The sequence below is a fragment of the Bison bison genome, unplaced genomic scaffold, assembly GCF_000754665.1.
Source record: "Bison bison bison isolate TAMUID 2011002044 unplaced genomic scaffold, Bison_UMD1.0 scf7180017864030, whole genome shotgun sequence".
NCBI lineage: Eukaryota > Metazoa > Chordata > Mammalia > Artiodactyla > Bovidae > Bison > Bison bison.
The window spans coordinates 3,346,837-3,358,975 of NW_011494602.1; the positions used below are offsets into that span (position 1 = coordinate 3,346,837).

At 39.5% G+C, this 12,139-nt stretch overlaps 1 protein-coding gene across 7 annotated transcripts in view; it reads right to left on the reverse strand.

Annotated features, from left to right (window-relative positions):
* PLCB4 (phospholipase C, beta 4) overlaps positions 1-12,139 on the reverse strand; it is a 488,269-nt gene that overhangs the window by 95,705 nt on the left and 380,425 nt on the right. For all 7 annotated transcript variants that reach the window (XM_010834225.1, XM_010834226.1, XM_010834231.1 and 4 more), the window contains 2 exons: positions 9,217-9,307; positions 7,321-7,416 (listed from right to left, as the gene is read on the reverse strand). In XM_010834225.1, the coding sequence (XP_010832527.1) occupies positions 7,321-7,416; positions 9,217-9,307 (187 nt within the window). The remainder of the gene's footprint in view (positions 1-7,320; positions 7,417-9,216; positions 9,308-12,139) is intronic.

Consider the following 12,139-nt stretch of genomic DNA (forward strand, 5'->3'; position numbering starts at 1 on the left):
TGGGCTTTAGGAAGCATCACTGTGACAAAGCTAGTGGAGGTGATGGAATTCCAGTTGAGCTATTTCAGATCCTAAAAGATGATGCTGTGAAAATGTTGCACTCAATATGCCAGCAAATTTGGAAAACACAGCAGTGGCCACAGGACTGAAAATGTCAGTTTTCTTTCTTTCTTTTTTTTTTGTTTTTTACTGAAAAATCTTTCTATTTATTCATTTATTTTTTAATATAAATTTATTTGTTTTAATTGGAGGCTAATTACTTTACAATATTGTATTGGTTTTGCCATACATCAACATGAATCTGCCACGGGTGTACATGTGTTCCCCATTCTGAAACACCCTCTGACTCCCCTCCCCGTACCATCCCTCTGGGTCATCCCAGTGCACCAGCCCCAAGCATCCTATATCATGCATTGAACGTGGACTGGTGATTCGTTTCATATATGATATTATACATGTTTCAATGCCATTCTCCCAAATCATCCCACCCTCTCCCTCTCCCACAGAGTCCAAAAGACTGTTCTATACATCTGTGTCTCTTTTGCTGTCTTGCATACAGGGTTATCATTACCATCTTTCTAAATTCCATATATATGCATTAGTATACTGTATTGGTGTTTTTCTTTCTGGCTTACTTCACTGTATAATAGGCTCCAGTTTCATCCATCTCATTAGAACTGATTCAAATGTAATCTTTTTAATGGCTGAGTAATACTCCATTGTGTATATGTACCACAGCTTTCTTACCCATTCGTCTGCTAATGGGCATCTAGGTTGCTTCCATGTCCTGGCTATTATAAACAGTGCTGTGATGAACATTGGGGTACACATGTTTCTTTCAATTCTGGTTTCCTCAGTGTGTATGCCCAGTAGTGGGATTGCTTGGTTGTATGGCAGTTCTATTTCCAGTTTTTTAAGGAATCTCCACACTGTTCTCCATAGTGGCTGTACTAGTTTGCATTCCCACCAACAGTGTAAGAGGGTTCTCTTTCCTCTCCAGCATTTATTGCTTGTAGACTTTTGGATTGCAGCCATTCTGACTGGTGTGAAATGGTACCTCATTGTGGTTTCGATTTGCATTTCTTTGATAATGAGTGATGTTGAGCATCTTTTCATGTGTTTGTTAGCCATCTGTATGTCTTCTTTGGAGAAATGTCTGTTTAGTTCTTTGGCCCATTTTTTGATTGGGTTGTTTATTTTTCTGGAATTGAGCTGCAGGAGTTGCTTGTATATTTTTGAGATTAGTACTTTGTCAGTTGCTTCATTTGCTATTATTTTCTCCCATTCTGAAGGCTGTCTTTTCACCTTGCTTATAATTTCCTTTGTTGTGCAGAAGCTTTTAATTTTAATTAGGTCCCATTTGTTTATTTTTGCTTTTATTTCCAATATTCTAGGAGGTGGATCATAGAGGATCCTGCTGTGATTTATGTCGGAGAGTGTTTTGCCCATGTTCTGCTCTAGGAGTTTTATAGTATCTGGTCTACATTTAGATCTTTAATCCATTTTGAGTTTATTTTTGTGTATGATGTTAGAAAGTGTTCTAGTTTCATTCTTTTACAAGTGGTTGACCAGTTTTCCCAGCACCACTTGTTAAAGAGATTGTCTTTTCTCCACTGTATATTCTTGCCTCCTTTGTCAAAGATAAGGTGTCCATAGGTGTGTGGATTTATCTCTGGGCTTTCTATTTTGCTCCATTGATCTATATTTCTGTCTTTGTGCCAGTACCATACTGTCTTGATGACTGTGGCTTTGTAGTAGAGCCTGAAGTCAGGCAGGTTGATTTCTCCAGTTCCATTCTTCTTTCTCAAGATTGCTTTGGCTATTTGAGGTTTTTGTATTTCCATACAAGTTGTGAAATTATTTGTTCTAGCTCTGTGAAAAATACCGTTGGTAGCTTGATAGGGATTGCATTGAGTCTATAGATTGCTTTGGGTAGTATACTCATTTTCACTATATTGATTCTTCAGATCCATGAACATGGTATATTTCTCCATCTATTGGTGTCCTCTTTGATTTCTTTCATCAGTGTTTTATAGTTTTCTATATATAGGTCTTTAGTTTCTTTAGGTAGATATATTCCTCAGTATTTGATTCTTTTCATTGCAATGGTGAATGGAATTGTTTCCTTAATTTCTCTATTTTCTCATTATTAGTGTATAGGAATGCAAGGGATTTCCGTGTGTTGATTTTATATCCTGCAACTTTACTATATTCACTGATTAGCTCTAGTAATTTTCTGGTGGAGTATTTAGGGTTTTCTATGTAGAGGATCATATCAAAAAGTGAGTTTTACTTCTTCTTTTCCAATTTGGATTCCTTTTATTTCTTTTTCTGCTCTGATTTCTATGGCCAAAACTTCTAAAACTATGTTGAATAGCAGTGGTGAAAGTGGGCACCCTTGTCTTGTTCCTGACTTTAGGGGAAATGCTTTCAATTTTTCACCATAATGTTAATTATGTTTGCTGTGGGTTTCTCATATATAGCTTTTATTATGTTGAGGTATGTTCCTTCTATTCCTGATTTCTGGAGGATTTTTACCATAAATGGATGTTGACTTTTGTCAAAGGCTTTCTCTGCATCTATTGAGATAATCATATAGTTTTTATTTTTCAATTTGTTAATGTGATGTATTACATTGATTGATTTGCAGATATTGAAGAATCCTTGCATCCCTGGGATAAAACCCATTTGGTCATGGTGTATGATCTTTTTAATGTGTTGTTGGATTCTGATTGCTAGAATTTTGTTAAGGATTTTTGCATCTGTGTTCATCAGTGATATTGGCCTGTAGTTTTCTTTTTTTGTGGCATCTTTGTCAGGTTTTGGTATTAGGGTGATGGTGGCCTCTTTGGAAGTTTACCTTCCTCTGCAATTTTCTGGAAGAGTCTGAGTAGGATAGGTATTAGCTCTTCTCTAAATTTTTGGTATAATTCAGCTGTGAAGCCATTTGGACCTGGGCTTTTGTTTGCTGGAAGATTTCTGATTACAGTTTCAATTTCTGTGCTTGTGATTGGTCTGTTAAGATTTTCTATTTCTTCCTGGTTCAGTTTTGGAAAGTTGTACTTTTCTAAGAATTTGTCCATTTCTTCCAAGTTTTCCATTTTATTGGCATATAATTGCTGATAGTAGTCTTATGATCCTTTGTATTTCTGTGTTGTCTGTTGTGATCTCTCCATTTTCATATTTAATTTTATTGATTTGATTTTTCTCCCTTTGTTTCTTGATGAGTCTGGCTAATGGTTTGTAAATTTTATTTATCCTTTCAAAGAAAAAGCTTTTGGTTTTGTTGATTTTTGCTATGGTCTCTTTCGTTTCTTTTGCATTTATTTCTGCCCTGATTTTTAAGATTTCTTTCCTTCTACTAACCCTGGGGGTTCTTCATTTCTTCCTTTTCTAGTTGTTTTAGGTGTAGAGTTAGGTTATTTATTTGACTTTTTTCTTGTTTCTTGAGGTATGCCTGTATTGCTATGAACCTTCCCCTTAGCACTGGTTTTACAGTGTCCCACAGGTTTTGGGTTGTTGTGTTTTCATTTTCATTTGTTTCTATGCATATTTTGATTTCTTCTGTGATTTGTTGGTTATTCAGCAGTGTGTTGTTCAGCCTCCATATGTTGGAATTTTTAATAGTTTTTCTAAAATGTCAGTTTTCATTCAAATCCCAAAGAAGAGCAATACCAAAGAATGTTTAAACTACTGTACAATTACACTCATCTCACATGCTAGCTAAGTAATGCTAAAAATTCTCCAAGCCAGACTTCAACCTCCCTAGTAGCTCAGTAGGTAAAGAATGTGCCTGCTATGCAGGAGACCCAGGTTCAATTCGTGGGTCAGGGAAATCTCCTGGAGAAGGAAATGGAAACCAACTCCAGTATTCTTGCCTAGAGAATCCCAAGGACAGAGGAGACTGGCAGGCTACTGTCCATGGGGTCACAAGAGTTGGACACGACTTAGCAAATAAACCACCACCATCATCAGGCTTCAGTAGTACGTGAACCATGAACTTCAAGATGTTCAAGCTGGATTTAGAAAAGGCAGAGGAACCAGAGATCAAATTGCCAACATCATTAGCTCACAGGAAAAGCAAGAGAGTTCCAGAAAAACTGGTTTTTTGAGTACGCCAAATTCTTTGACTGTATAGATCACAACAAACTGTGGAAAATTCTTAAAGAGATGGGAATACCAGACCACCTTACCAGTCAGGCGGTCACTAGACCGCCTCGTGAGAAAACTTTATGCAGGTAAAGAAGCAACAGTTAGAACCAGACATGGAACAACAGACTGGTTTCAGACTGGTTTCCAAATTGGGAAAGGAGTATATCAAGGCTGTATATTGTCACCCTGCTTATTTAACTTATATGCAGAGTACATCATGCAAAATGCCAGGGTAGATGAAACACAAGTTGGAATCAAGATTGCTGGGAGAATTATCAATAGCCTCAGATACGCAGATGACATCACCCTTATGACAGAAAGTGAAGAGGAACTAAAGAGCCTCTCGATGAAAGTAAAAGGAGAGAGTGGAAAAAATGGCTTAAAACTAAACTTTCAGAAAACTAAGATCATGCCATCCAGTGCCTTCACTCCATGGTATATAGATGGAGAAACAATGGAAAGAGTGACAGACTTTATTTTGGGGGGCTCCAAAAATCACTGCAGATGTTGATTGTAGCCATGAAATTAAAAGACACTTGCTCCTTGGAAGAAAAGTTATGACCAACCTAGGCAGCATATTAAAAAGCAGAGACATTACTTTGCTGACAAAGGTCCATCTAGTCAAAGCTATGGTTTCTCCAGTAGTCAAGTATGGATGTGAGAGTTGGACTATAAAGAAAGCTGAGCACTGAAGAATTGATGCTCTTGAGGTGTGGTGTTGCAGAAGACTCTTTAGAGTCCCTTGGACTGCGAGGAGATCCAACAAGTCCCTCCTAAAGGAAATCAGTCCTGAATATATTCATTGGAAGGACTGATGCTGAAGCAGAAACTCCAATACTTTGGCCACTTGATGTGAAGAACTGACTTATTGGAAAAGACCCTGATGCTGGGAAAGATTAAAGGTGGGAAGAGAAGGGATGACAGAGGATGAGGTGGTTGGATGGCATGACCGACTCAATGGACATGAGTTTGAGCAAGCTCCAGGAGTTGGTGATGGACAGGGAAACCTGGCAGGCTGCAGTCCATGGGGTCGCAAAGAGTCAGACACAACAGAGCGACTGAACTGAACTGAACTGAGTTGTGTGTTTATGTTGATCCTAATCTCTTAATTTATCCCTTCCCCTGACATTTCCCCTTTGGTAACCATAAGTTTGATTTCAAGATCTGTGTTTGGTTTTTGTTTTGTAAATAAGTTCATTTGTATCATTTTTTTATTGATTTGTTTAAATACATTCCTTTTAAGATTTTATTTTTAAATCTTGTTCAGGTTTATGATTTGTAAAAAGTGTGAAATAAAATAATAGGCAATGTGGCAGACTGCATTTTCCAAAGACAGCTGCAATAGTATCAGTTTCCCTCTGACTCTTCTGCAATGTGATCTAGTTACTCACCCACCCACCAGAATGTGGGTGGGCCTGGACTAAGACTGTGCTAATGAATAAAACACAGGGGAAGCAATGATATGCCATTCCCAAGCATAGCTTTTAAATTGTTTAGCTGCTTCTGTTTTCTGCCCTTCAGAACACTAGCTCTCAGGACATTTCATCAAGGAGGTTGGCCACCGTACTATGAGAAGTCCACACCACAGAGAAAGGCCTCATAGGGTGCCTGTGTCAACAGATCCAACTGAGCTGTCACAGCCAGCCAATGTCAACCACCAGCTCTGAGTGAGCCATCAGGTGCTGGCTCAGGGGACCTTCAGATGACTCTTGATGTCGTTTGCCAGCAACCACATGAGAAACTAAAGGGAAAGCCCCCATCCTGAGCCCAGGTGACCCACAGAACCAGAAGAGACAGCAGTAAAGTGTTTTGGGGTGGTTTGTTGCACAGTAAGAGATGACCATAACGGGCACTGATTAAATACCGTCAGCTAACTCCAGCCTCCCTGCTATTTGTATAAAACCTATGAACGTAAGTCATGTTCCCATGGTTTGGACATGCAACATAAATCACTTATAAAGTGTCTTCCATAGTCAGGAATCTTTTTTAGGGGCTGTGATTATGATTAGTTGGTTCTCACAGCTTTTAGGTTTTTATCTATAATGTCAAACTTTCCTAAAATCTATTCTTCTATTTTAGATGTTTATATAAAAAATAGAGTTTCTATAAGCATTTCTAAATTATTTACCCCAAAAGCACTACTTAAACTCAAGGCTCTAATCAATAGACACACAGTGCATACACAAGCTATTCTGTTAATCAATTTTCATGTCATTTGTTAATCAATCCTCAGGCTACATAACAAATAATTTTCTAACAACAGTCACAATCTTCCAAATGACCTATTTAAAACCAAAGGTTATGGTTGCGGCTATATGCCCAAAGTAAAATAGAAGGTAACAGCAAATATTGAAATATTTTGAGCAAAGCTGCCTTTGCAAAAATTATTCTGTCTACTAGAATATAGCTTATTGTAGTGAGATGCTGATTTGAAGAAATTTGAACTTGAAAGTTTGATTCTGACTTTGAGTTTCTAATTCACTATCAGATCAGATCAGTCGCTCAGTTGTGTCCGACTCTTTGTGACCCCATGAATTGCAACATGCCAGGCCTCCCTGTCCATCACCAACTCCCGGAGTTCACTGAGACTCACATCCATCGAGTCAGTGATGCCATCCAGCCATCTCATCCTCTGTCGTCCCCTTCTCCTCCTGCCCCCAATCCCTCCCAGCATCAGAGTCTTTTCCAATGAGACAATTCTTCACATGAGGTGGCCAAAGTACTATATGTGCACACAAACCAAGCATTTACTGAGGGTCCCTATCCATGTTCCTTCCCTTTTAACTTGCCTGAACTGCTGTCATGAGTAACAACACTGATGTTCATGTTTTGCTGATAGAAAAGGACTACAAAAATGTTCTTTTTATTCTAAGCCCTGTCTTCAATAGCAAGTGCTTCAAGGATTCTCTGACTGTGAGTTTCTGCTGAACAGCTGAAGGCATAGCAGAAAAGGAGATGACTAAGCTACTAAAATCTAGTGTGTAGGGAAATCCTAAGCCATATTATTTGGACGAGTACTCCTAAATACCAGAAGATTAAGGATGGTGCAGGTACCTACAAGAAATTAAAATGTCACATGATATAAAAGGGTCCATGAGATAAATTTAGGTTTTCCTTATTTTAAAAAGTATGTTTGTAAAGTGTAAATTTAAAAAAAGAATAACTCACCACTTTCTATTTCCTCTTCATTGTCATCCTCTAAGATGTTCACCGGGGCAGCGGATTCTCCGGCTTCCATCATGCTTTTCAAAGCTTCAAGCTGTTCTGTTATTAAAATAAACAAGGAAATGGAGACAAGGGTTAAGTCACTTATAAAACCGGCTTAAAGATGGACATAAAGAAGGATGAAAAGGGAAGAGAAACCTATTGTCCAGGCTCCCAAGGCTCAGCCATGGCCACAGTCTTTCCAGTCCTGGTGGCCTTGACTCCCGAAGGCATGTGCAACTATGCCAGAGCTGGAACATAGTTGGAATACAGGGGAAATGCCCCCTATCCTGGTCACCAGGCTGCAAAGTCACAGCTCAGTCCCTCAGAAGGATCTGAGGCTTGATACAAAACCCAGAATTTGTAGCATATGGCACAGACCATGGTTCATGGCAATTACAGTTAAGTGACATAAGAGAAACTGAAAAACTTCAGGAAAAAAATATTTGCAATTGATACAATCCAGTTTTTATCCTAATGTATAAAAAACCCTCAGAAGTCAATGAGATAGACACATGAAATAATTTTTAAATTGGGGAAATATAGGAAGGCAAATCATAAATAATAAAAAGAAACTAGTCATCAAAGATATACAATTAAAAAATTAAATTATTATTCTTCTTTTATTAGTTGTGAACACATATAAAACATGCCCAATAGCCAGCAGCATTAAAAATATTGCTGGGAAACAGATGTTCTTCATATATTATAGTGGACATATAAACTGGTACAACTTTTCTGAAAGACAGTACAATAAGATACATCATGATAGAAAATGTACACAGGCTTTGGCCAATCAACTCTAACTGTACCAAGTGATTCCAAGGAGAAGGCTGCATAAATGCATGAAATTAACATCCAAGCATGTTCACCATTGTTTTCATAGCAGTGAAAATCTATCACCTAGGGCCTGGTTAAATTACACTATATTCCACATAATAAATGTTACATAGTGTTTCATACACTAGAATTTTAAAAAAGTTTTATACATTAGAATTAAAATTAGTATACAGATTTATATCTCACTGGATAAAAGAATACTTAATTGCTTGAATTAAAACTGACCAAAAGTATATTTAATATGATCCCAACTTTGTTAAAAATGTGTATATATATCAAAAAGTACATGTGTATATATGTGTCTACAGTACATGTATATATGTGTAAAATATATCATTTAGTAGTTTTTTTATTTTATTATATTTTTCTTTGTTGTTTTCATTTTCCTAAGGCATTATTGGTATTGCAGTGGAGTTAATATAATTTCAAAATTTTAGTTTAGAATATCCAAGGAAAAGCCACAATGCAATCATACCAATTTTTGATGTTATTCCTTCACTGAACTAAGAGATTTGATGGAAGAACATACTTGCAAAGAAAATGTTTTCAGAAAACAGAGGGGGCAATATCTAGATAAAATCACCTCTGTCTGCCTGTCTGTCTCATTCACATCTACATTCTCATATTACCTTCAACCCTGTTTATGTACATATCACAGGGGAAACTGCAAAGGGTAACTTTTAAAGAGGACTTTAAAGTGTATGAATTGATAAAGTGCTAGCTCCTTTATCTTGATAAATTCTAAAATGCTTTTTTCACTTTCTCCTCATCTTTCTTGAGGATTCCTCCAAATGCTGATCTATAAATACATGAATAGGTTTTCCCATTGCAAGAATGGGTTGATGTAGAAACTAAACTTGAGTGGAAATGTGGCAACTTTGTTCTAAACAATATGTAGACGATTAGACCCACTTCCTCCCCAATCAGTGGTTTTAATGTATGTTTCATTCAAGATTGCTGAACTGTCTAAAGATGCAACGTATGTATGCCTTCTGTCATCAATGAGTGTATTTGACTTACTTTTTTCAACCTCGGGTTTCAGTCGTTTGTTTTTGATGAGTATTTTTCTTTTGAGGTCATTTGGGGATGGCAAGGGTCTGCCTGGTTCCAGCTAGAGACAAACAGAAAAGGCTGATTGATGATAGTTTTACTTCTTCATTCTCTGTTCCAGACCAAAATGAGCAGAAGGCCTGTGAGTTACACAACCAACATCCAGTAGGTGGCAGTCAGCACAGCCTTATACTTTCATTGCACACCCCAAACTAGCCCATGCTTTGCCTTAAGCTAAAGCTGCAAACTTGGCACCAGAAAGGACTCTCAAGGTTCGCAGAGCTGCTCTGCTCTCCCCAGGGAGTGGGCTCCAACCTGCAGTGGTCTCAGGGAACGGGATCCACCTCAACCCCAGACCTTGACCCTCTTTAAGTATCTGGTAAAGTAACAGGGGTCATGGGGCTGGCTGGTGTGGCTAAGTGTAGTGTTGGGCTGTACCACAAGCTGGTCTGCTCAGTAGAGTGATCTACCCTCAAAGCTCAGGACTGTGGCTTTGTGGGTTCAGTAAGAGAATCAAGAAGGAAGTGGTCCTAATGATTGAAAAATAACATCTACTATGGTTTCATTTGCTTGCATTGATATCTTCAAAGGAGATGTTCCTTTATTTGATGACCTCTGATCACAAGCTGGAATCAAGATTGCTGGGGGAAATATCAATAACCTTACGGTAGAAAGCAAAGAGGAACTAAAGAGCCTATTGATGAAGCTGAAAGAAGAGAGTGAAAAAGCTGGCTTAAAACTTCACATTCAAATAACTAAGATCATGACATCCAGTCCCATCACTTCATAGAAAATAGACCAGGGCAAAGTATAAATGGTGGCAGTTTTTATTTTCTTGGGCTCCAAAGTCACTGGAGACGCTGACTGCAGCCATGAAATTAAAAGACGCTTGCTCCTTGGAAGGAAAGCTATGACAAACCTAGACAGCATATTGGAAAGCAAAGACGTCACTTTGCCGACAAAGGTCCGTATAGTCAAAGCTATGGCTTTTCCAGTCGTCATGTATGGATGTGAGAGTTGGACAAAAAAGAAAGTTGACCAAGTAAGAATTAATACCTTTGAATTGTGGGGCTGGAGAACTCGAGAGTCCCTTGGACCGAAAGGAAATCAAACCAGTCCATCCTAAAGGAAATCAACCCTGAATATTTACTGGAAGGACTGATGCTGAAGCTGAAGCTCCAACACTTTGGCCAGGTGATGCAAAGAGCTGACTCACTGGAAAAGACCCTGATGTTGGGAAAGACTGAGGAGAAAGGGGCAACAGAGCATGAGATGTTTGGATGGTATCATTGATTCAATGGACATGAGCAAATTCCGGGAGAAAGTGAAGGTCATGTGCTGCCGTCCATGGGGTTGCAAAGAGTCAAATATGACTTAGCAACTAAACAACAACTGATCCATGGAACTGTGTCTTACCCATCCCCATCCACTCTCCATCCCCCTACCATCCATCTATACAACTACCTATCCTTCCACATGTCCATTCATTTTCCAAACTAATTTTTATACTATTTATACATGCAAAGCACAGTGCCATCCAACATCCATTCTGTCTCAAATGAAACCCTTGGCTGAAAGTCTGCTTCCTTTCGGAAGCCTGCTGTAACCGGTTCACTCCCAGTGATCCCTCTTACACTTGGATATTGGCAATAAATATTCAACACATAATAGTCCATCTACTTTTTCAGTTATGGCTTTCCATTTGTATCCTGTGGTCTGCTCCCAGGACTGAAAGTTCTGAAGTTCAGATCTTAGTCTCGTTTATATTACAGACTTCCCATAACCTTTCATGTACGTGCACATCACTTCACAAAAAATGCAGAGACCTTTCTGTTAAAGCAAGCACCTTAGTCTAACAAAGGAAATAAAATACTCAAAGGACCAAGGTAAAAACTAAAATAAATAGACCTGTTTCTTAGTTTAGGTTCCCTTAGAATCGGTATGCGGAGAAGGCAATGGCACCCCACTCCAGTACTCTTGCCTGGAAAATCCCATGGATGGAGGAGCCTGGTAGGCTGCAGTCCATGGGGTCGCTAAGAGTCGGACACGACTGAGCAACTTCACTTTCACTTTTCACTTTCATGCATCGGAGAAGGAAATGGCAACCCACTCCAGTGTTCTTGCCTGGAGAATCCCAGGAACGGGGGAGCCTGATGGGCTGCTGTCTATGGGGTCACACAGAGTCGGACATGACTAAAGCGACTTAGCAGCAGCAGTAGCAGCAGAATCAGTATGAGACAAAGATGAAAGCACCAGTCATTTATTTGGGAGGCAGCTCCAGGGAATCCCAACAGAGGAGAAGGGTGAGAACAAGAAGAAGGCCAGCCCATCAGGGGAGTGTTATCGAGCCCTGTGTGTGGGAGTGGGATCTCCCTGCGGAACCCGGGGGGCAGGGGGGACCAGGTGCTCAGTTGAACCTCCTGAGAAGTGGTGAAGCACGGGGTAGAGGTGGTGATTCTCTGGCACCTCTGGCTTGACGATCCCGTGTGGGCAGAGCTCCGGGGACCGGAGCACCCCCTGAGCCAGCAGTGGCAGGGGCGACAGGTGGACATTAGGCCGCTAAGCAGGTAAGTGGGAAGCACTGCAGGCTGTGGATGGGGCGCTGGCAGCCATAGCTTCAGCAGATGGTAAATATCCTTGTGTAGTTTTTTCAATTCCCACAGATGCACTTCTACAAAACTCATTGTTAAGCCACCTGATGTGTTCCCAGGGAGCACAGATGTCAGTCATGGTGATGTTCGATTGCTGCCTATTGTTACCGTGTTTGGGGCAGTAGGGGGCAAAACACTTCATTACTGTCGAGTATTTCATACTTTCACTCCAGGAGTTTCTTGTTACTCCCAACATCTTGTGACAGTGACCCTTAACCACTTGGGAGGTGTGGATCTTTGTA